At 39.0% G+C, this 24,842-nt stretch overlaps 1 protein-coding gene across 4 annotated transcripts; it reads right to left on the bottom strand.

Annotated features, from left to right (window-relative positions):
• Nucleotides 1-853: 853 nt before the first annotated feature.
• On the bottom strand, nt 854-24,704 carry SCAR (wiskott-Aldrich syndrome protein family member 3 SCAR). Of its 4 annotated transcripts, none has more exons than XM_034332518.2 (9): nt 23,812-24,704; nt 5,603-5,915; nt 5,132-5,285; nt 4,869-4,983; nt 4,538-4,570; nt 2,991-3,286; nt 2,589-2,902; nt 2,067-2,495; nt 854-1,909 (listed from the first exon to the last, which is right to left on the bottom strand). In XM_034332518.2, the coding sequence occupies exons 2-9, from the start codon at nt 5,874-5,876 to the stop codon at nt 1,728-1,730; spliced, it is 1,797 nt and encodes a 598-aa protein (XP_034188409.2). In that variant the 5' UTR covers nt 5,877-5,915; nt 23,812-24,704; the 3' UTR covers nt 854-1,727. The 4 variants fall into 4 exon arrangements, with proteins under 4 accessions (XP_034188409.2, XP_034188411.2, XP_034188412.2 ...); XM_034332520.2 differs by having other exon boundaries at nt 2,589-2,899; XM_034332521.2 differs by lacking the exon at nt 4,538-4,570.
• Between the last annotated feature and the right edge of the window lie 138 nt (nt 24,705-24,842).

The following is a 24,842-nucleotide window of genomic DNA, read 5'->3' as shown; positions in this document are numbered from 1 at the left end:
TCCTTGATACATCCAATAATCCATATTGCCATGTACTACACTAATTAAAATTAAACTGATTCATTATTTCGCTTGTACCATCAATTATACACGTAATACTCTACATGTATACGTATATGCTATACATATTTTATCAATAGTGATCATCGTATTTCACCAACATCGATGCAAAATAAATCACAATCATTTTCTGTTACGCTTAACATTGGCAACCTTAATCCTCATTGCAACAGTTAGTAATTATCTCGCTAGATAGTTTTCTCCCTCTAAATGCTAAAAAATATGAATCCTCTCACTCGTTTCGGTAATTATACACATCGTCCTTACAAGTAATGGAGTATTTTGGTAATGAACGCCTAGCCAAGAAAACGAACTTCGGTTCATCGCGATGTCCCTCCTTGTCGACACGGGAAGATCATTTGGAAACGTAGAAAATGGATTTGGAAAACTCGTGTCGTCGTGACTGAACGCAAACACATGCTATTCGTCGAGCATTACAAAAACATTCAAAGGTACAGGTATTTTTACAGACTTATACAGCGCGAGAAGGAGAACAGAAAAATATTAACTCTGCAGTTTGGTTTCCTTTCATTTTTAATTTCACGTCCATAATATGCGTGTGTATATACACAGAGCACTCGCATGTTTCTTTACCTAAACAGACGTATTACATATTACATCCTCGTAACGTGGACGATCGAGTGTCCAAAAAACAGAAAGTTAGTTTGTTTTATTACAGGGTATTAGTATTAGTATTATCATGGAATGTGTCGAGAAGGAAATGCTTTCCCCTACAATCGACATCGAGCAGACGACAGATAATCGACGCCTAACTGTGCGTACCTTTTTCTTATCATTGTATTTATTATCACTTTACGTTTCTCTTTACCTTCGTTGAAATTTATTTCAAGATCGGAGATTCGAAGAAAGATAAATGTAATTAAATATATACCGTAAACTTTCATTATTTCATTTCTAACAATGAAATAATTTGGAAGTGTCTCCCTTATATAAAAAGAAAAGAGTACGCATGTTCTTTAAAAAAGATTCTAGAGTTGAATAAATTTTTTTTATAAGGATCCCCTTCCTATATTTCAGCCTACCATTCTCAATCGGATCGCAAGAACCTCAATAAATAAAAATACATCTGGCTGACGATTCTTAGAATCGTCTTATGAAACGCTAATTATTATTATCATACTCTTCAATTAAATACACGCTATCGAATTGAGCCTGTGATAAAAATCTTAATAGAAATTCTTCGTTTAATTTGTACAAAAGAAAAAAAAAGAGAGAAAACAAAAAGAAAATTCTTAAATATACTTTGTATCTTAACAAAAATGAAAATAACCCTGTGAAAGGCGATTAAATGATGCGTAATAAAATAATAATCATCGTTAAAATATTACATTTGTATCTTTAATGGTACTACTTATCGATAACGCGTTCTGTATTAACACAGACTTCTGTGTATCAACATAAATATTAACATAAATAATGGAACAACGAAATTCCTTGATTCCTTGTTCGTTTCCACGTTCGATGCCCTTTTCTTTGAACGCATGCCTCAGGATTTGAAACACAATTCTATTGAACAGTTTCGTGCAAAGCGTGTAACATTGTGCGACGAGTAACAGAGGTGGAAGGTTTCGTTGGGAATTAACGAAACGACAGAATCGTCAGCCATTTCTCTAGGAGGCAGTGGCGGTGGATGGAAGGGAATTGGGTCACGCGAGATTCGTTTCCTGTTCGCCCCATCCTTCGCTGTCGCACTCGCTTTCCGATGCTGAATCACTGTCACTAAACTCAACGGCGACGCGTCGAGCAAGTATAGATGCGACGTCGTTCAATGCGTTCACGCGTTCCACTTCCTTCTGTTCGATCTTCTCCACTTTACGCAATTTTATCCCTGAAAAAAAAAATAGAAACATCCCACATTTTTCATATTTCTATTCGCAGAGTAGAAATTCCAAAACTATCAAATCACTGATACACCCACTATCTCATGGTACAAAGTAAAAAATGCAGAAAGTCAATTGTAATTAACCGAATCATAGGATAATTACCGTCTCTGATCGCTTTAAGTAGATCGTTTCGCGGATCGACGAGGGGGATGTTCGGATTAACGGGCTTCCTCAATTGCCCGTCCATATTCTTCAATGGCTTCAAGGGTTTCAGCTTGGGCGGATTGGTCGCTATCATTTTGGCAATGTCGCCGTTGGTTAACGGTACAAGGGGCGATGGTCCATTAGCCACAGGTGGTGGTGGAGGTGGTGGAGGAGGAGGTGGAATATTACAAGGCGGTGAAATGGGTCTTGGTGGTGTGGGATCTGGGGTTGGAGGTGGAGGTGGCAAATCTTGAGGAGCAGCAGGATCAGTTTCATCGGCTCCGATCTGTGTCGAGTGATTTGGTGGAGTAGGCGTGGAGTGATGACTCGGTAATGGACTATTCGGACGACTTCCGCTTCTGTTCAACAAATGCGACGGTATAGAACCTGAAACGATGACAAAACGATTAACTCCCATGTCTTATGATGATTTCAATAGAACAATAGAAATCTTTCATTCTCTATACCAATGATATTTACCGTTCATAGGAGGAGGAGACATAGTTTCACCAGGAGGTGGAGGCGGTGGTGGAAGGGTGTCTCGGCCGGTGCTCATCGATCTTCCTCGTGTCGGAGTGTTGTTGGCGGATGCGACGGTAGGAGTTGAATTGCTAGAAGCGTTGCTCGGAGGAGCTGGCGGTGGTTGCGAGGGTCGCGATCTGCCGCCCCTACTCGGAGTGCTCTGACCACCGGGACTCTGGTAGGTCTCGCTTCCCGCTTGTCCTTGACCCGGCCCGTAATGCGATCCATACAGACTGTCCTCGTATCCCTGAACCGCGTAATTCGCTGCCCTACTTTTTCCAAGAAAAATTATTTTATCCATTTTAATTTCTCCTCGCTCTATAGCATCCCTTACGTTACCGAAACGATAAAATGACAAACCTGTAGTGATCAGAGGAAGGAGGGCTATAAAGATGCTGTTCCTCCGGTGGATAACTTCGTCTAAGTTCGATGCTGTTTGGCCTGGGTGGACGTGGTTCGGTCATCACCATACCCAGCAATGATTCGTCCGGTATATTGTGAGGCGCCCTGTATTGGACACCCTGCGTTGGCATAATGTACTCTCCATGGCCAACGGCCAACTGTCTTTGCCTTTCTCTCGTGTTGTGCGGTTGCCTTATACGCTTCTTGTGTCTGCCACCGCCTCCTCCGCCACCCTCGTTCCGTGGCCTATGCGGCTGTGATGCAGAGATAACTTGTTAAAGAAGCTCGTCTAGCTCGGGCTTAGCGGCGAAAGGTGCAAGACAAGCTTAAATTTATCAATCAAGCATGACTCGACGGTTGATCCAAGGTTTGTTCGTTGCAGGCTTGAAGAAACAGTGTACGGTGTATGAGATTCTATTGTATACCAGATCAACCATCGAACATGAAGGTTTGTAGGAAATAAAAATACTGTTCTTTCAAGTGTTTCATGGATACATTGGTCGTTCTCTCGTTTGACACGTTTAAAGACATTTGTATGTGTACTTAGAACGGTAAAAGACAAAGTTTGCAAAAAGAGAAATTTGATGATATAATATTTCAGGATATATTATTAAATTACTATTACCTTTTCGGTGTCAGCTTCTACCTACGTTAAAATTTCATTTTATTCTACTTTTAGCAAAGCTTCATTATAGAAAATTTGAAATAGATGTAGAACTTTGAGTACCAAATAATGCAACTTTCGAGAACCTCAAGAACTCCGAGTTATCTTCACATACAAATGCCGTTACATCAATTTGATATTCGCAATTTTATTTCCTACGCGTGATACATGACAGATCGGAAACAAAATAATCCTGAAAATGACTCGAGACTATCGTATCGATTGCAATGAATGAATGAATGAATGAATGAATGAATGAATGAATGATGAAATAGAACTTCTATCGAGTACATCCAAAAGTTGCATGGCTGGCACAGAAACGGCAATACAAGTGATCGACAAACGTGACGTGTGATTGTGTGACAAACTATTCGAGTATCGAGATAAAGGGTCGAGGAAGAGGTGTGGTGTTTGCGATTCGAATCAGAAAAAAAAAAGAATGGCTGTTTCAGCGTAGATCGAACATCTCGAGACTTTCCAATGCTATAAAAAAAAAAAGAAAGAAAATGTAAAAACCAAGCAGGAAAATTCGATTTACGCGATGAAACTGATTTTGCCAAGGGCGAGAAACAACATCGATAAGATATTGCGATTTTCATTGGCTTAGCCCTAGCGTGTATAAAACTACAAACTTTGTCAAGCGAGCATCTATAGCGGAATTTTCTATCGAGCGCAAAAAACTGGTATCGGTTAATTGAAAAAACCACAAAATAGGTGAGAGCTTTGATTATGTATGAGTGAGTGGTTGGCGATCGATAATTCATTAAAAACTTGGGTAGAAGGGTAAATGTAAAGAAACAACAGAAAAGAAAAACTACAAAGATCCAAACCATCGACTTGCCTCTCTGAACGGTTCGGCATATTCAGACTCGGTCTATAACGTAAGGGGACAGTTTCAATAGTTAGAATTTTATCATAATCGTAACAAAATTAGTAACATTGTATCGTGTTGTTGCGCACCTCGATAGTGTATTATTGTTACCTCTATTCGTGTATGCAACAGAGTGTGCCTCGCTTATTAATTCGTTATTAACAAATAGAAGAATAATAACAATTTTCATTTAAATTTCTACGTTAATTGAATACGTATGTTTAAAGAAAAAAAAAAAGGCAAAAAAATATGTTCGAGGTGCACGTTTAGAGACCAATGAAGGGGACGATGGATTCCTCACCTTCTTCCCTCGATCGTGTAACTTCTTCTCGGTGTCTTTGAGCATTTCTTGACTCCATAGGTCGAAGAAGTAATTCGGATCTGTGTAGAATTTTAGTCCATCTTTACCGTCCTCCCTAAAATCAGAGAAATTTGGAGAATCAATTTTTATTTTATTAACAAATGATAATGGTAAAAAATTGGCTATTTTAAGATTCATTTAATTAATCTTACCAGACAGGTGTTAAAATAGAACACAAGTTGATTAATGAAAGAATGAAATACCTGTAAACGTTAAGTTTATCAAGAGGAGGTGGTGTATCGCATTGATGGTAGGTCTCCAACATTGCTGTTGGCATTGTATCCCTGGAGACAACCTGCTGGTCGAATACCACCGAACTCTTGAACGCCTTCCTCATATGGATATCTTGCAGCGAGACTGAAACAACGAATACAATGATAAATGAAATGAAATGTGAGTTCGAATTAATTACCGGTGGACCAAGTGCCACCCAACGAGGGAGACGATTGAAAACCATATACACTAGGTATAAAAAATTACAATTTGTCGAAATCGGGAAAGAAATAGTAAAAAGCAATTTTTCAACATATTTATGTCAGCCTATAATAAAAATTTAAAATAGACTAACAGAAATTCTACTCTATGATCTATTGGAAGACATTTTAAGAGCTTCCCTTATTTCAGCACCATTAATGATTCTCCGGTATCGTTAATTAATTAACGAATAAACGTACCTCCTTCGACACTGCTGTCCAGCTGAGTGACCTTCACAGCCAGTCGATCTATCCTAGCCTGCAAGGAATTGGCCCTGTCGCTCAATCCATGTGCCTCCCTTGCAAGTTCGCCGAACAGATCCTCGGCATGCCTGGACAAACTAGATAGTTGCCTAATGGTATTAGCCAAAGTGCCGTTCGTAACAGCTTCTAATTCCGAGGGTAAAGGAAAATCCTCGGGGATGGTACCGCGTGCGACCAGCACCGGTTCCACCAGTCGCTTTGGAAGCGGCATCTTATGTTTTTAGTTAAAGGAACGCCGCTTTCTTCAGATCTGTAACAACAAATTTCCGTGCTACATTAATCGACGAGTAAATGAAAGCTGAATTAAACTCGTGGTAATAAAAAAGAGGTTCTTTTTATACTGGCTCGTAACGAGGCACGTTGTAAATGATCGAAATGAACATTTATCACGTCGGATGAGTAATGGAATTGTTATTGCAGGAAGCTGTTTCTACTGCTGGATAGATGCAACCTACATATTTTCTTTCGCTATCGTGTTTCATTTATTATACGTGCGAGTTTTCGCGATAAATGCGTGGATATTGCATTTCGCTTCCGGTATGATTGATTGAAATTGGATAACGTGTACAGTTATCGACCCCTGTTATCGATCCTTTTCCCAAAAAAAGTAGAAAATTTCACGTAATGAACTGTAATTCTATTTGGAAGAAAAAGTATTCGGGCTATGAAAGATAATTATGTTTTAAATTTAGTAAATGATAATGAGATATGAAGTAGAGAATTAAATTAGAATCGTGGCTCTCTCCGTGGTCCGCCGTCCGAGAGCTAAGAAAAAGTAAAAATACTAAATAATTATAATCATCTGTTTCCGCAGTAATGCTAATTTATTCCATAAACTCATACGCGACGCCTTTTAATCCACTAGTTAAAATAAATATGACGTGTGTGGTATGAATTACGTAAACTCAATGATGCAAAGTATGATACATGCGGATCTTATCGGTGCTGCAGAGAACCGCAGAAACCGCGATTAGTTCCTTCCTTTTTATCTTCCTTATCAAACTATACAAATATACATTTGTAATACCTGTTTTGAAGAGAAGTAATATTAAAAATTATTGATCACAAGCCATTTTGTATTAAAAATATTACCAAAACGTTTGCAAAGTGATACTTTTATGTCATGAAATCGTCACGGTGATTGTTCGAATTTTCTTCTAACGAGTATACAGATCTCACGGCGTTAATCTAGATTCTCCTTATAAAAGAAGGCGCGGTAATTTTCTAACGAGATTTTAAAGAAGAAACGCGTCGGTTTTCTCACGGATTCTCGTTGCAACTGTTTCGTTTCAGCTACAGCTTTCAATCGGTTGAACGAATTCTTCTAACGAGTGCAACGACTGCAGCCTCGCCTTGACTCCTTTCCTTTCCTTACGTTTCCCCCTTGCGATCCCATTGGCCCCGATTAACTTGCCCCGGTTGTTGCCTCTTATCGTTCCCTGCAACTCTCCCAGGGTCAACACGCGACGATAATTAGCGGTTCGAGACGCGGTCGCGCGACCAAAGGGTGCGACTAGCGATGGGTGCGACTAGCGATCACCTACGTTTCATTCAACTCTCGTCTGAACTTCGAAATTTTTCTTAAAATGTTGCCGAGTCTTAGAAAATAATCCAGAGAATGAAATGAACGATTTAAAAAATTGTGCGATAGTGACATTAGCATTTAGAGATTTAAATATCAAACGTTTATCGCTGATTAATATGCACGTCCAACTTTCTTGTATGACAAAAAGCCTCGTTGCAAGCAAGTCTGCGTGTAAATATGCAATAGATCAGAGATACTGCACTCCTTTCCATGGCGTGCAATTAAGGAATCTCGGGGAAAACATGGCATATTTATTGATAACAAATGAGCTTCGTCTTAATAACCGGTTGAAAAAATTAATTTCTTTTTATACGAATTCGATACTTCGTGAAATAATAATATAGAAACACTAATGGAACAGAAAGGAAACTTAATTTTATTCTCGTTCCCCTGTTAAAAGGGAGTGTTTGCATCGCTTATGAATGTGTTACCGAATAAAAGATACTTGGGTTGGTACTTGTAGGGGTTAACCAAACCCTTCCCTTGCTTTCTGATCCCTTTGTTTTTAGGGGTCGTTGCTCGGATACGTTAGAATACTGTGACACATCGAGGTGGTTTTAACGACATCCCTTTTTCTTTACGCTCTCCTGGCTCTCCAGCTTTCCTTTTGATCTGAGGAAAGAAATGCCTCGTGATTTTAATAATAGAACCGAGAAGATGCTTATCCTGCATTCTAATGTAAATTGAAAATCCAAAATAACATTCCTTTCTGAATATTTTCCTCCTCCGATTCTTAATACGACTTTGTCGATATCAGATCGTATGAAACTTTGACAGAAGAATCATGACAGAAAAGTATCTGAAAATGATACATATGGCCCGTCAATTTGAAGCTTAAAGTTTCACGAAAATAACCATATAAAATTTTCGTTGATATTCTTAATACAAAATGGCCGGTGATTACTTATAGCGAACGATGAACATTTAAGGAATGATTATGCAGCAGTAGGTTATATAAAAGGTCTAATGGAATTAGATGACATAAAAGTACTGCAAAATAGCACTTATGGTACATCAATTAAAAGTTCAAAGATCAAAGAAACTGACTACATAAGCGTTTTCATAAATATCCTTAGGAGAAAATATTATTTTCTTTTCAAATAGTTGCCACTCGATGACATAAATTGTGAAATGCTCGATATATCTGGCGACTCTCTTTCAGCTGACACGGAAAGTGTTACGCTTATGCGAATGGCCTAACAGCAGTATCATTACTAAGGTTTATGAAACCTTTCGACGGAGGTCGTGTCGACACGTGGGCTGACATTTACAGTGTAGAATCGTACGTTATGTTTCGCGGGGAAATAGAAAGTCGATTGCAAAGATTTATTTCGCTAGCTTCGATTGCACTCTGACCCCGTAAAATTATGTAAAATTTTTTTATAACATCTAAACTTTCTTCGGGAATCTTAATTTTATAAAAGTATAATTCCTTAAATTTTTTTCAGGTATCTGAATTGAAAAATACTTGCAAAAATTTATATCTGTTTCATAAAATCATTTATTCTTCACAAAAATTAGAATTCTTAATGCTAAATAAATTAAAAAAAAAAAAAAAACATTGCGCAAGGCGTTAATCGAGCCGCGTTCTATGTTTCATTTGCATGAATCGTGCACCTTCCAACAAAGGCAACATCCACACACTATCACCGTACATTATAATTAACACGATACGAAACCAGTTCTTGCTTCACCTTGTTCATTTTTCACCCTTCAGATTAATCTAAAGATTCGAATGTTTGTCGATCTCCCACCCACGCAACACACGTAAGTATACGAGTCTGAAGAATTTCCATTAGAAGAATAAGGTCTCGTACGACGAACGTAAATAAATTCCAAGGAACAACAATCGGGGTCTCCATGGTATGACAGGAACACGAGTAGAATATGAGTCACCTTACACCTAGACCCCTTCGACCCTACGTATCTACGTTTTATCCACGCTCCCACGCAATCGACCAGGAGCCTTTTACTGATTCAGCACGAACTAACCAGAGGAAGAGTTCACCCAGCTGCAAATACATAGTGTAGCAAAGAAAAGGGTTATTTATAGCGTTACCTCTTTAAGTGGCAGGAGTTAAGAGGTCGGGCCACCTTGAGGCTTCAAAAATTAATTTTCAGGAATTTTATTTTTTTGGAGAAACAATGAGATAAATGCAAAATCTATTTTAGATACTCTATTATGCATATTTTGAAGTATAAAAAAAAATTTGATTTTTTTAAGTTTCAAGATGGTCCAAAAGTTTAACTAAGAAAGTAAAAAATTTGGGAAGGTAGTAAATGACTCATTAAGACCCAAATGTTTAAGATATGACGCCTGAAATTCCTACGGTATTACGTTTCTACTTAGTCACGTTTTGCTCTTTCGAAAAGGTAGTTCAGTATTGTGGAATCGATTTCTTGCTGAACACTTTGAAAGGAAATACGGTACGCTAACAATTTACGATGATTCGACGCGTATGAACGGGTAAACGATGAACCGTTCGCGTAAAACTAGCAGCAGCAGCGATTTACTCGTTCCCCTTGTTGTTTCTTGGGTTACGTTTTAGGTTACTTGGCCGTCTTTTTATTCCTCGTAGTAGAGGGATACGCTCTGTTCATTCAGGGACCAGTGAATGGAGCTTTCAGTTAGTTCGTAGTAATTCGCCTTGCGTAAGACAAGGAACATTTAACCCTTGAACACCGGAGTCTGGGTCAATCGTGATCGAAACTTACGAAACGTACCTGAAGTTAATTTTCAAATTACAATTTTCGAGCTTTCTATTTATTAATATTTTTCTATTGTCTTCTTTTAATTATCCAGACACGTGTAATTTACGGTTTCGATCACCGATGATCCCCGTAGCGTTCAACGATTTCAAAAGATACGAAATCAGTTTACCCAACACCTTTTTCAAACAGATCGTAAGGAATTCTTTAGTGGAGTTGCGTGACCACCGTTTCCACGCTGTACCCATCTTATCTTTGATATTAATGGCGGTGATAAGAGCAGTTGCATTTACGACATCTTTAAACGAGTTTCAAAATTCCGAAAGCCTCTCCGTTACGAAACTATCGGCAATTTCATTCGCGACAGGAAAAAAGAAATGTCCAGTTTAAAAGGAACCAGTTTTGATGGATCGACGGAAACGGTCCGTATCAGAATTGGCTATGATAAACGGCCACGAGCGTGTATCTAATTAACCAGAAGTATATTAGCAAATAGGAAAGACTTTGTCCTCGGTTAATCGTGTCCACGTTCGACCGGTCGATCCATTCCGGGCTGCACACGTGTGTGGCTACATGAAAACCAAACCTGCACATGCTGTCCATATGGTCATGTAGCCACGCATGCAAGAACTCGCTTTGGAAACGTGTACACAGAGCCTATGTAATCCTCCTCCGAGAGCATTCAAGTTTGTCTACTCCTCTGCGCCCTGATCTTGATCGCATAATGAACTTACGGTCACTGGTATATACTACTTATGGTGTACTATTAATAGAAACTGAATTTATTGCAATTTAGGATTTTCTTAATTAAAGGGAAATTGAGAAGAAGAATTGTCCTACTAAAATTTTAATTTAGACTCCTGGCTTTTCCAGAAATTATCCCAAAATTAAAAGGCCAATATATGAAAACCATAATAGGAACCATCACCGCCAAATTAATTATGATTTAATTATGCAATTTAGGATTTTCTTAGTTAAAGAGAAATTGAGAAGAATTGTCCTACTAAAATTTTAATTTAGACTCCTGGCTTTTCCAGAAATTATCCCAAAATTAAAAGGCCAATATATGAAAACCATAATAGGAACCATCACCGCCAAATTAATTATTTTTTAATTATGCAATTTAGGATTTTCTTAATTAAAGGGAAATTGAGAAGAAGAATTGTCCTACTAAAATTTTAATTTAGACTCCTGGCTTTTCCAGAAATTATCCCAAAATTAAAAGGCCAACATACGAAAACCATAACAGGAACCATCACCGCCAAATTAATTATGATTTTCCCTCGATTTTCCTGGGAAGTAACATAATAACGGAATGCAACGGAGGCGTTACAATATCATGAGCAATCGAAAGATGCGTCCGGTTAACCGGCGTCACCGGCAACAAAGAGTTTATGCTAATGTCGGTACGTGCTGTGATTTCGCAATATCAGTGGAATGAGACGCGTGATTCGAATCGAATCTACGATTCCACGTGCACTGTACACGTTTCGAATTCCTCGTTTACCTCGAGTGACATTCCTGAATGCCTCAGTTCGCGTTGTCTTCTTCCTCGAACAATCGAATCCCGATGCTATTCGTCGATCCCAGGCATAATCGAACGAGAGAAAGTGACGAATACCTTGCGAAATGCTTAGATAGAAAGTTGGATATCATTGGTAGCTTGAAAATTTAGGAAATTTATTAAAAAGTATGAAATCTCACTGAACGAGAAGCAGACTGGAAATTCCTGTTAATCTAGATCTCTGAAGACGTTGGCAAACAAACGAGATACGTAAGAAGACAATAAACGTAAAGCATTGAATTGCTCGAGTACCGGTGTCCCGGATTACCTGGCCAAGTAGCACGTTGGCAAGTTGGCGCAGTAGCACGACCTGAATTTTCCCGTTCGTTAAATATTTCATGTTGCAGTGATGGTGACCGACGAAAAGCAGATACCATGATGTGTACGTGCGAAGATTCACCTTGCCCCTCGTCGCTTCGATAAAACACGTTATAGTAAAACCTGGATAAATGCACCCGAGATTGGGACCCAGTGGTTGCATTTATCCAAGCAAGGTATCGAATCTGGGCATTTAATGTTTCATTTATCCAGGCGAGGTTTCGATTCTGGGCATTTAATGTTTCATTTACCCAAGTGAGGTGTCGATTCTGGGCATTTAATGTTGCATTTATCCAAGCGAGGTGTCGATTCTGGGCATTTAATGTTGCATTTATCCAGGTGAGGTGTCGATTCTGAGCATTTAATGTTTCATTTACCCAAGTGAGGTGTCGATTCTGGGCATTTAATATTGCATTTATCCAGGCGAGGTGTCGATTCTGGGCATTTAATGTTGCATTTATCCAGGCGAGGTGTCGATTCTGAGTCCGTACACATCTTTTGTATTCAGTCGTAGTGTCAATTCTATGTTGTTTATTCTATTACTATTGTTTATAAATATCATTCAACCTATATTGTGTTTGGTGTCATTTTAATCAGAAAAATGTCATAAATGCGTTAGTAAAAGTTTCATTAAGAAAAAGTTAAAAATGAAAAAATTTTATCGTTCAATTAGTATTAGCTACACCGATATTACTGGTCTAGGGGGATCCCCCCAAGTGGAGGGGATAGCGACGTTGCACTTATCCAAGCATTCTTTCGTTGCATTTATCCAGGTTTTACTGTATTTCAGACGTTTACCAGTGACTACAGATAGTAGAAGAGGTCGTGAATTTGTGCCTTGAGAACGAACGCTATCTGCTTTATCCTAGTATAAAAATCATACAGCAACAAGAGGAGCAGCAAGGAAAGGTTGATACAACCCTTCTTTCACCACCAAAAGCGGACCACTGGCGTCGGGAGCTCCAGACGCCTTTGCCCTGTTTCCTTGTTAAAAATCACGTTAATTAAGGAAACAATGCCAACTGGACGAAAACCAATTTTCCTAAATTCCGTTCACCATTGCCAGCCAAGAAATGTTACATAAGAGAAAGTAGGTTAAGCGATATTATCCAGCAAAGTGATCCACCTTGATCAAAACTGGTGCATCGTGTGCACCTGCCGTGTTTACTTGTAAGCAAAAGTGAATACAGGGATGTAAACTTAGTGAAATTCGTTTATCGATGATGTAATTTTAGCACGATGCGTGCCGATGAACTGCACCATTGCAGGTAACTCCTCCCTCTATTCGGGTCATTGATAAAGGAAGGATATGAGTCGTTGCGGTTACTATATAACGACAGGTTGAATAAATTATAATGATGATTATGGTTTATGGCTTGTGTCATGAAATTCTATTAGACTTCACTGGGCTTGAGCTTGATCATTGTTTGTTATAACTTGGAATCAGTTGTTTTTTATTGAGAACATCGATGAACCATTTATGCAATAATTTTCAGGAAACTTTAAGCTTTAAATTGATATGCAATAAGCGTTCTTTCTCGATAGTTTTGTGTCATGAAATCTAGTCAGAATAAATTGAGGAAGAAAGCACTTATTGCTCGATACTCGGGAAATTAAACAGGATCCGCTTGTAAATGGTCCCGTTACACTAATGATTTTCTAGTATTTAAATAGCAAGTTCATTATCTTGAATTCCAGTGCCCGCAGCAAGTGAAAGTCAACTTGCAGAAACATCTGTACACCCGGGTTAGTGCACCGAGAAGATGTCTGAAGTGCACGGACGCCCTTGAGAACAGCCGGTTCTCATTAGCGGTATTTACTTCATTACCGAACGAAGGCTTAATTAAACTGAACGCTTACAAAACAACGTGACACGTCCCAATGAATCTACGACTATACACGATTTTCTATAATCCTTGAAACCTCTCGATAGTTCACTCGAAATTAGCAGGGTGCAATACCTTTTGTATTTCTACACTATGATACTTAATTACAAATAATTACAATAATCAAAGAAATTCTATCAAAGGAAAGGTCATGCTGTTAGCGTTAAATTAGTATAATTAGTTAACAAACAGAGGTGACTCCAGCTGCTAATTACAGGAAATTCTTTAAACTAATTAACAGCCATTTAACGAGGACAGTGTGTTTTTCCAAAGCAGTAAAGTTCAATTTAAATTAAGGAGCTTAGGAATTTTATTTTCCACGACAGAATTACAAAGATTAATTACAAAATTAGTGGGATATTAATGAAATATTTAATATGCTCGATTAATTTCAATGAACAAACATTCCCTCGACTCTGTAAATTCCGAAAAGACACGATTTTCCAAGCCATCGGGCATGAGTTTCCATTGGCAAAGGATATTTTCGTCCACCCTCGTTGAATCGTCAGAAACGCGGTATCGGGGTGTAATGCTTCCGTTCTTTCGATACCAACTACCCCTCGTACGATAAAAAAGGGGGAGTAAATGACGTCAGGCTGGTATACAGCTAGGAACATAATTCTTTCTCTATGTTTCCCGTAACACGCAACGAACGCCCACCATTCGATGTGGGTACACAGGCAAAAATCGTTGAAGCATGTCGCACGTGCGTGTACGCTGCTGCGTTTATAAATAGGAGTGTTTACAAAAGAGTTGAATGATGAACCGAACCGGGAAAATGGAGCAACCGAGTACAATGTACCAGCAACACTATTATTTCTCGAAGGTGGTCTTACTTTAAGGACCAGGAATCCCGAGGAGATCTACGAGGGAAGTCAAGAACTGTATATTAAGTGTTCCAGATAGAAAAATAAAATTTGTAACAAAGTTTGGGAATAATACAGGCCTGCATAAATGCGTCAGCTTCTTTTCGTTTAGTCATCGTAATTGGCACTAAAGAGATAATTGCACAGGAAGAAGATCGGTACCTAGGGTGTCTAGATAGACCCTCCGACCACTCTACTCAATTATACCAACGTGCATTTAAATATTCTGTTGCTGTATGCTAAACTTGTCTACCAGATTTATTTTCAAAAATAGATTTCACGATATCTCAGTTAACATCCACTTTGTGCATCGCGCTGGTTCGTGCTACATTAATTGAGTTACGTTAGTTAGATACGTTAGGAGACTCATTAGAATGTATACACTCGGCAGGACATAGAGAGTAAATTAATTAAGTATTCAAATAAGGATGGGACAAGCATTTCGTAACGGTAGATAGTACGATAATAAGTTGCTTTAATGACCGACCGGTTGATAAAAAGAATTAGATGTCCAGTTACGTTCGCAATTTTAATTGCCTTGTTTGCTGATTATCTACAGCTTGTTACTCGTTGTACCGTACGTTTTACGTTTTCAATTGATCATTGGGAAGGATTCAGAATACTTATGGAATACTCTAAATACATCAGATTTAATCAGGTCGCTAACCATTAGGAGGATCCAAACGAGCAGGAATGATGAAAGACGATAAAGGGAAGGTAGGTAGAATATTGACCGTGGCAAGACGGATACTTGAGTGTTTAAGTGGCGTTCTTGTACATAGGGTTCGGGCTAACTTGACCCCATACGATTGTACTCCGTCTACCTTTACTAATCCCTCGGTTAAGCGGATCTACCGCGTGCGTGGACGTTTCCGGTCGCTCTTGCGTAACGTATATCACTGACTACAGATCCAACAAGACTAATCATGCCTTTGTTTTCAAGGGGTTTTGAATTTATGCCTTGCAAACGAGCGCCAACGATGTTGCAAATCGCAAAAACGCCCCCGCGAGGTCGCAACAATGTTGCAAAACGATGGATATCTGATAGTTTTTGAAAAAACAGTGACTTTGATATCTGAGCTGGAACGAATGGAAATGAAATAGGTCACACCGTTCTTACAATAGTGTGTTGTAAGTTGTGTCCAACAATACATCGTATGTTTGTCTACGTGTTTTGACGTCGTATGGTCGATACAACAGCACTCAGTTATATTGGTATTGACATAATATCATGGGCGAAAATGTGGTGAAGGAAGGATCGTTTATAGAGTAGCAAATATAGAAGTAGTTTTCTATGTCAGAGCTTAATGGAGTTAAATTTTCATCTAATACCTTTATTTAGTCCTGAGATTAAACTGGTATTCTTGAATTCTACTCGTGAAATAAAGTTCAGCCTAGAATTTTATTAAATTAATTTTTAATTTTCAATTGTATTCAATTTATGATACGATATCAAACGCGATACCTACTAAATAAAGTGATAATGTTGTATCGTAAAAAGGATAGCACGGTCTCGTTTGAACCGTAACATCAGAAATAACGTCACGTATGTACACACGAAGCTTTTAAACATGTTTATCGATCTCCTCTGGTAGATCCGAGGTGTACGATCTTCTATTTGGACACCTCGGTGGTAATGCGTTGGCGACGACAGGTTACCTGACAACGTTAAAACGGGGACAGAGTATTTACTCAGCGGCTAGGTTAAATATACCCGTAACCACCTTATACTTTTACCTTATTTTGTTAGAAAACCGGTCGATTATGCTCGACATTATTGCTCTCGGATCCTGTTGAATTTATTAACTCATATTAACCTTTTAATAGCTGTTATCAAGAATTTCTAACTACCATGTATCATCCAACCCTTCTGTCCAAATTAAAACTAATAATTCTTTGTTCTAAAATCCTCCAAACGATTCCGTTCCAATAAAAATTCCAATCAAGTACATACAGTGCCTCCACTTTACATCTGTCGTTCTAGAACAGCAGCAGACAAAAGCCCCGAAAAGTCAAAGGACTTCGGTGAAGTTAAAAAAAAAAAAGAGAGAGAAATGACAAGAAAACTGGCACGAACGCTTGAAAGCATGAAAAGATTGAAAAATGGAGATGGACCACGGGGAAGGATAGCCGTGAAAAAGCCCGAAGGTACGAATGAAACGGGGAAGAATCGAGAGATGTGAGCATGGTATCGAGTAACATTCGTCATGGTGAATGCGGAGACATCGACCTCGTGGATGCTCCGGTTCGACTAGTTCCTCGTGTACCGCGGTAGCAGAGTGCATACACGCGTTCTAACAAGTCCACGACAAATTTAATCTTCTCGCGAGAGAACAGTCGACTTTCGCGTAACGCTTAGAAACGATGAAACACAATGTCTGAAGCGATTAAAAAAAATTGTCCGAACGACCGTTTCGTTTGTTCTCCAAATAACGTCAGAGATATTTCATCGTAAGCTTTCATGCATCAAAGCTCAGGAAGTGGGTTTTGTTCGGCAGCAGGTCAACGACCCTCTGACTGGTACAAAATTAAACCTTCCGGCTGGTATTCGCGTACAGAATTCGAGCGACGTGACTGATCTTCAGATTTCCATCTGGTACCTATGTTAATTATCATCGGGAAAGGAGGTTTATCGAAGTTGACCGGTTGTCGGCGTGTAACTCGATCAACGTCAAGGTGTCCACCCACGTGGCCAAGTCTACGACCAGTCTAACAGCTTATCGACGTTTGTAAGTGCACCTTGAACGGCTTCACCGACGACTTTATCCGTTCGCAATGATTCAGCACCGCGTGGTTATCAATAAATTATCGTTCCACGCCTCTCTTTCTACGCGAAAATCGTCGAATCGTGGGATGAGTGTGCTGTTACGACGATAACGATAAACGACGATAGCGATTTCGAGGAATACTTCTCGTCGAGGACTTGCTTTTTAAGGATAAGTTTAATTTTCAAATTGAAATTTCGATTATTAATACTGCGGGATTTTGCGACGGCGAGTGATTTTAATTGGGTGAATAATTTGGCATAAATGGTGGTAATGACTAGGCTACTAATGACAAAAATTCGTAAGCTCCTCCATCACTCTCTTGATTTTCATTTCCTTGCGAGGGTTTTTCAGAGAAAGGGCTTTTCACCTGCAGACCCTAATCATAAATTACCTCGACCTAAACTAAACGTAGAGGATGTCCAATATCCTACGATATGAGACGAGGCAATCGCGGGGGCGAAGGTGTTAAGAAATTTGCAGTTTATTAAATTTGCATGAAGAGGATCTTCCGTAAACCTTAATTGCGACTGAGGGTCTTCGACGTAACCCAGACATGGATTTAGGTGCAACCGTACAAGAATTCTTGTTAGAAAATACCGGTCACGAATTAGAAGCCTTTATTAATGTAATAACGCGACACCAGAATGAGGCTGTGCCAGAAGTTGATGAAGTAACGCGTTATCGGAAACCTATACATTGCAAAATGCATAAAGCATGCTGCAGTATCATGGATGTAAAAATAGTATGAATTATGTGTAACGTGTTCAATAAACTCAGAATAAATTCAATAATATTTCAGGAAATAAAGATACAATTAACACGTTGATTGTCACAGTGAAAATGGGGACAGAAATAGTTAATTTTCAAATTTTTTAATTTCAACCTTTCTATTTATTATTTTACATTATTTGTGCAATAGAAATATTAATTAAAATATCTAATTTACAGTGAACCATGTGGCATTCAACGTGTTAAAATATATGATAAATATTAATCAATAAGTTCTAACTAATCAGTTTCGTTATTATAAAACGCAAACGTGTCGAGTAATCGCATTAGAATGTTGAATCAAACGAAACTACATTTACCGATCCCTTTAATGATTCATCGCGACTTCTTTCCGCGATCAATCATAGTCATCCATATCATAGTGCAACGTAAGTGATTACAAGTTAGAAGCGTTTTAATTGAAGTTAGCTGTTTCAGCCGACAAATGATTGATGTAACTTGAATGAAGAGTTCGGTGTCGATTATCGATGATTGACACGGCATCGAATTATAAATCATGCTAATAGAACTCTATCATTTTTACCTCTATTAATATCTCCTCGAAATAAAATCTCCAATCAAATACCTATAAATTTTAACACCTAAAAATTCCTACTCCCATTAAGCGTTAATAATTAAATTAGAGGACTGCAGGTAGTCGAAACAACGGGTTCTTATCTCTGCTAGAAAATTATCTACAATTTAATATTTCCATTGGAAACTCTGATACGTATCGAGTAAAACAACTGTTCCTCGATTAATTGCGTCCTCTTAAATGTCATCAGGTATAAAAACCCGTTGCATCCGCAATCACCGGTATCTTTCAACGACTCTCGCGAAACACTCGCTCGGCATTCTATTCAACGGCAAGGTGTTTCAGCCGCGATTCGTGTCTCCGTACGATTTGAATGAACCATCTTCCATTTACCCGTCCGCGGGATCTGCGTTTCACGTGTAATCGCGATGATTCTTCGCCCGCTAACGCGGTCGAATTGATGGAAAAACGCGAGCAATCTCGCGAGCTGACGGCCGAAGGGGAGCGTCGAGTGCGCCGATGGAAAAACGGGACACGGGAAAATGGATTAAAAGGGGGAAAAACGGGATGCATGAATAATAGAAGAAGGGAGGTTTCAGGGATTGTTTTGTGGAAATTCGTGCTCCATCGTACGACGTTTCAGACGAAAATTTTCGTGGTGAAACGGTTGATAGTTGACGGCGGACCATGGAGAGAGGCCGTATTTTAATTAAACCCTTAGGAACGGAGCATTGTTAATCTTCCACAGAATATTATTACTTTAAATTAAAGATAGTAATAATAAGAAAAAGGAGCAAAACGATGAAAATGAAAATTAAAATACCGGCAAAGAGCAAGCGATAAAGAATTGTACCAGGGAAAGAGAACCGGTTGAAACCTTGAATCAACGTTAAATCCCGAGGAAATGTACAATGATGAGAAGAGGAGAGGTCGAAAAAAGCGATGGAAGGCTGGCTCGCAGCCAGGTCAATGCGAAAGTACCACGCAACAACGTTCGATCAATGATACCCCGATCGAGGCTCACGATTGCAGCTGCATCGCCGATCATACCGAGCTGATGTCAGTGCTGCGATTGCAGTAAAATGGTGAGCACGTAGGAAACGCGTACACGTGAGTGTAGACGAGTACGATTCAGGTCATTGTTACTGGTATATCAAACCCTTCATAAAGTGAAAAGAATGAATTTTCAAAATATATACAATAAATATAATAATTTTGAATCTACAAAGAAATTTTTAATAATGCTTCTTATTTAGCCGCTCGAAAGAACTTTCGCCGAAATGAAAGGGAATTGGAATAGAGAAAGTTCTGCTATGAATAAATTAAACAGAATTTTATTTTAATGATGGAAAGGATTAATTATACGTAACAATGCCCAATACTTTTCAATCGGATTCTGTAGCTACGCGAAAGGGTTAACACGTGTCCAGTCGAGCCACCGACAAAGCGTTTTGTTAATCCAAAACGGTCGCAAGTAATTAAAAGGCAAGGTTAAAACGAGCCGCGTTGATTATCAATTTTACAGAGTTTTTTAATTACACATAGCCGGAGGAGTAGAGCGGTACTTTTACTAATCGTTCGTTCTACTTTCGAGCTGAAAACTCGAATCAGCAGCATGCGCGATACCATCTAAATTAATCCCTCTCGCGTGTAATTAACGTCGAGCACTCGCTACGTCAAGTACCAATAAAATTGAAAGCGAGAACGCGGCGCCCGTTACGAATAGCACGACTATTTTCTTGTAAACGAATATCTACTTTTTCCAGCAACTTTTCAACGGTTCGCAGCTGCGAGCCGCTGATTACAGGGACAAAGATTAGCGGAATGAACGGGGTGAGCGTGCAATACGCGGCTGGATAAGCTGATCGTTGTAACAAACCTGAGCTCGAAACCATTTAATGCTCCATTTAACCAGAGATTGCCGATGATAAAAGGTGGTCGCGTTTCGCCATTGTGGCAGCCGTGTTCTCTTACTTTTCATTTTCAACAATGTTGCTTAATCTTTTGTCCCATGGAATTGGTAATTTTAATTACCTCATAGGAAAATAATTTTCAATTGCGACAAGTTTGGAAAAATTTAATTTAACGCTGAATAAAATCGCAAATCTCGATCTTATCTTTCTCGAAGGAAGATATTGAAACAAATAGGATACAGAAGCGACTCCTGGTCTATTATAAGAGATCCCAATCAAGTATCTATCCGAGATGACTAACAACGGGTAATCGTGTAATACTGGCACGCAGAGGGAAATCGAGGTGCAATTTTCTTCCATGCCGTGAGGCACTTGCCTTGATATCAAAATTGGTTTCAATGCCACTCGGGCAAGGCTTGCAAACGGGAGCAAAGTGACGGGCAATTTATCACCACTTTTCACTTTCGAGAAATGACAACCAGTAAACGAATCGTTTTGCCTCAATCAACTTATTTTAATCCCGATCTGATAACGTGAGAATGAAATTTCCTTATAAGTTCAAACGTTTAATTAAGTTGGTGCAATTAAGCTGTCACAATAAATTTTATAATTAGAATAATTCTGTTTCTTTTATTCCTCTATCGTTATAAATTCATTTCTTTTTTTCTTAATGAAAATGCATCTAAATGCACCCAAATGCAGCTGCATCTCTATTTCATGTAAAATACCAATCATTGTATAATTTATCTTATAATCTATCGTATATACACACTCGCTAACAATAAGTGCATCAGAATGCATCTGGATGCATCAGAATGCAGCTGCGCTTAGATATGAAATGCAGTTTCAGTTTAAGACGGCAATCACTGTACACTGAAATACTCTTTCGACAATCATGCCTGCACTTCTTTGGACAGTAAAAGCAGAAGAGGAGACGGTATGCAACTCGAAAATCGTGCTTGCTGAATGAAAAAGTTGTCGGTCTGCTGCGACAGAGGATTCAAGCGTACGCATTGAACGGGACGGAAGAGGAACGCGCAAGAACGAAACGAGAGAAGAAGAAATGGAAGAAAATAGTAGATCTTTCAGCTACGGTGAATGCAATTCCGACAATACGTCGTAACCGCTCGACTGTGTTTTTCTCGAAAAATAGAAAGTAGCAAAGCCACCGCGAATTCCACCAAGCAATCGCTCAAGCGTGTTTCAACGACTATGCTTGTCCATACCATTTCCCAGTACACCGTTACGTCGTAAACATACTACCAAGGGTCAACATTCGCATCCGACCATCCACCTGTTCCACTCCTCTCATTAACATGGACGACGTTTAATTAGAATTCATGATTTCCTATAAATTCTAGCCGAGGTAAGATCAACACTTTAATTACTGAAAATTTTCTGAAATATATTTTTATTTTAATCCAACAGAAGATTATTTATCAAATTTTATTTGAAAGATTCAACTTTGTTTCAAAGGACATGAAATTATTAAATTTCTTTTTGTCTGTCATTGAATAGAATCCTTTGGATCTTTAGAAAACCAAGATAAAAGAAAATCGATTGAACTCAAAACAGAATCGAAGACGAATCGAAGCGAAAGGTTAATTATTTTCTAATTATAAACCATGAACGTGCAGTCGCATAGCGATGCTCCGTTTGACCGAATGGTAGAAAGTAACAGTTACATCATCAGAAAAATACCAAATGTCACGGTGAGATACCTTTTATTCCATTCTTTAGACTATCGAATTATTAGCGGCACAGTATGAAAAGTATCTGTGTTTGTTTCGTCAATCAGCCATTTTGTACTAAGAATATTGATCAAACGTTTACATAGTAATTTTCGTTAAACCTTGAGCTTGAAATCAGTATACCGCAAGTATTATTCCGTAATACTTTTATATCATGATTTTATTATTATTTCTGAATCTCGATTATCTGATGGATATCGATGTAACCGCCTTGCCTTAATTCTAATTAAGTCAGTTAATCAAATACCCATCGTATAATTACACGATAAATATATCATTATAGCAAGAGAAAATGTTATTATAATTGAAGACGGCGTAAAAAAAATTCAATTTTCAAATTCATTTTCCTCGACAAAAATGCAACGCGTAAATCACAGACAGCTATTGCGCTAATTGTATGATTCTATACCTTTGCTACGTTAATTGCTAAGAAAAGAAACCACAACCGCGAACGATAAATTACATTCGTAAGAACAGTGCAAAGAATAGGATTCCGTATCGCGCTAACAGGACGATTTTACTGTCTCTAATTTCACGTTGCAGGGTTCAACCCTTTACTCTTAAAACACTAATTAGATTGACCTAGTAACTTTTAAAATTAGATTTCTGTTGTAGATAAAAATACATGTAAATAGATAGTTGAAATAAATATTTACTTATAATGCTATGATTATGAATAAATACTATAAGTATTTATTTACTTAAAAAAAAAAAAAAATTGCAAGTATTTAATTATTATTATTAACCATTGTGTACTTATATTTTATTAAAGAACGATTGAGCATTGAATTTCCATTTGGAGTTAGGTTAACTGAACGCGGCACGAGGGTTAATGGGTTAAAACGCAACGCAGTGTGAACGCGGCTTTAACACGCTTGAACGAGATGAATTTGCGGAATGACAGCGGTGACACGCATGGGAAGACCTATCGGAAAAAGATGATCCAAGATTAGCGAGCTAACCGTTGAAAGTACGGGAGAAATTGGCTATCGGATTTCTTGGGGGGTAGAAAACGTTTAAAATGTCAGCAAGGTCGAAAGGCCGGTCGAGTTAATTGCCGCATGAATGTCACGGCGAATTTTAATCACCGACCGCCATGCAACGTAAAGTTGGCTGTAAGACATCACCGCGAGATAAATTCGATTTATATTCGAATTTTCGTATCGATCGAACGTTTATACGAACGATAATATTATTTACAGCTGCATAAACCGCCATCGATCGGTTAAATTATATAGCCATTGAAACTTTATGCCTGTGCGAAGGAATAAAGTGTCGGAAGAATTGCAACGTGTTTTTGAAAAGGAAAAGAAGAGTGGCAGGTCTGAAATATGTCAACAACCGTAAATCGATAATGCTGACGCATACACGCTCCGTACGAGGTAACGGTCCATTGATAAATCACTGGTAGGAAGGTGAAATTAAACGGTTCGCAGGGGCATAAGATTTACAAAAGCAAAATGTGAAAGGAAGGTTACGTTACCCGTTACGTTGTCTCTGGGAGTTCGGTAGCGCAATGATCGCCGGTTATTTGTCCAGAAATCGTCCCTGTTGTCCTTTAGTCGGATCTTTACGTGCACGGAATAAAGATTGTCAGCGGCACACGGTATACACGCGTAATCCGCGATAGGCGAAAAGCTTTGCCAGCTCCTCCTCTTCGGCAAGAAAATCGAGACATATAACGGAGTACTTCTCTTTCCACTGTCACTGTGAACTTGTTATTCGAACCGTGACCGGCCACGATCACAAACGATCCCGATCGAGAGACACGTACGCACAGAGTATAATAGGATGACTGGACAGAGAGATTGATGAATTTTCGTCAGTTCGAGCTAGCGTCGGGAAAACCACCCCCTGCACAGCCGGCGCCCCAACAGCCATGTGCCGCCCTAAACCTCCGCCCATTGGCCCGAACGAATCATTCTACGGGTCCCGGTTTTTTTCCACGAACAGTTTTAATTACACGCGAAATCGTGATCGGTGAGAATTTTCGTTGCGGCCGGAGATTACACTCGTTTTAGTCTCTGTTACGTTATCATGAACGATAACTCTGCACGACCCATCCCTGCGGGAGCTCACCAAGAAGGGGAAATGGGAAAAGGCCGACTGACAAGACGTCACGTCTCCCGGGAGCGCTTCGATCTCTCGAAACTCGCTATATCCATCGTACAACTGGCCGCGTGTTTAAGCATAACACTGGTCAACGCGCCACGACCGATCGACAGCCCTTAATATCGTTGTCGTACAGCACAAAACCCGAAAATCCGTCGCGAAATGATGCACGCACTCGCACACTGACTTCACCCGCGAATTGAGAAAATGGCGTTGCCTGCTCTCTCACGCTAGTCCACTCTAGCAATACCTCAAGCTACGTTGATTTTTTGTCGTTGACCACTAGCGCCGGTTCCTCGATACGGTCGAATCGAATACCAATGCGCGGGAAAATTAAACTGTTCTTTTTTAGTTTCAATTAATTATCTAATGCGTATCCCCACATTCCTGCATCCCTTTAAT

Source organism: Osmia lignaria, chromosome 3, assembly GCF_051020975.1.
Source record: "Osmia lignaria lignaria isolate PbOS001 chromosome 3, iyOsmLign1, whole genome shotgun sequence".
NCBI classification, from domain to species: domain Eukaryota; kingdom Metazoa; phylum Arthropoda; class Insecta; order Hymenoptera; family Megachilidae; genus Osmia; species Osmia lignaria.
The sequence above is the reverse complement of the archived record's forward strand: the minus strand, read 5'-3'. Positions and strand labels throughout refer to the sequence as shown.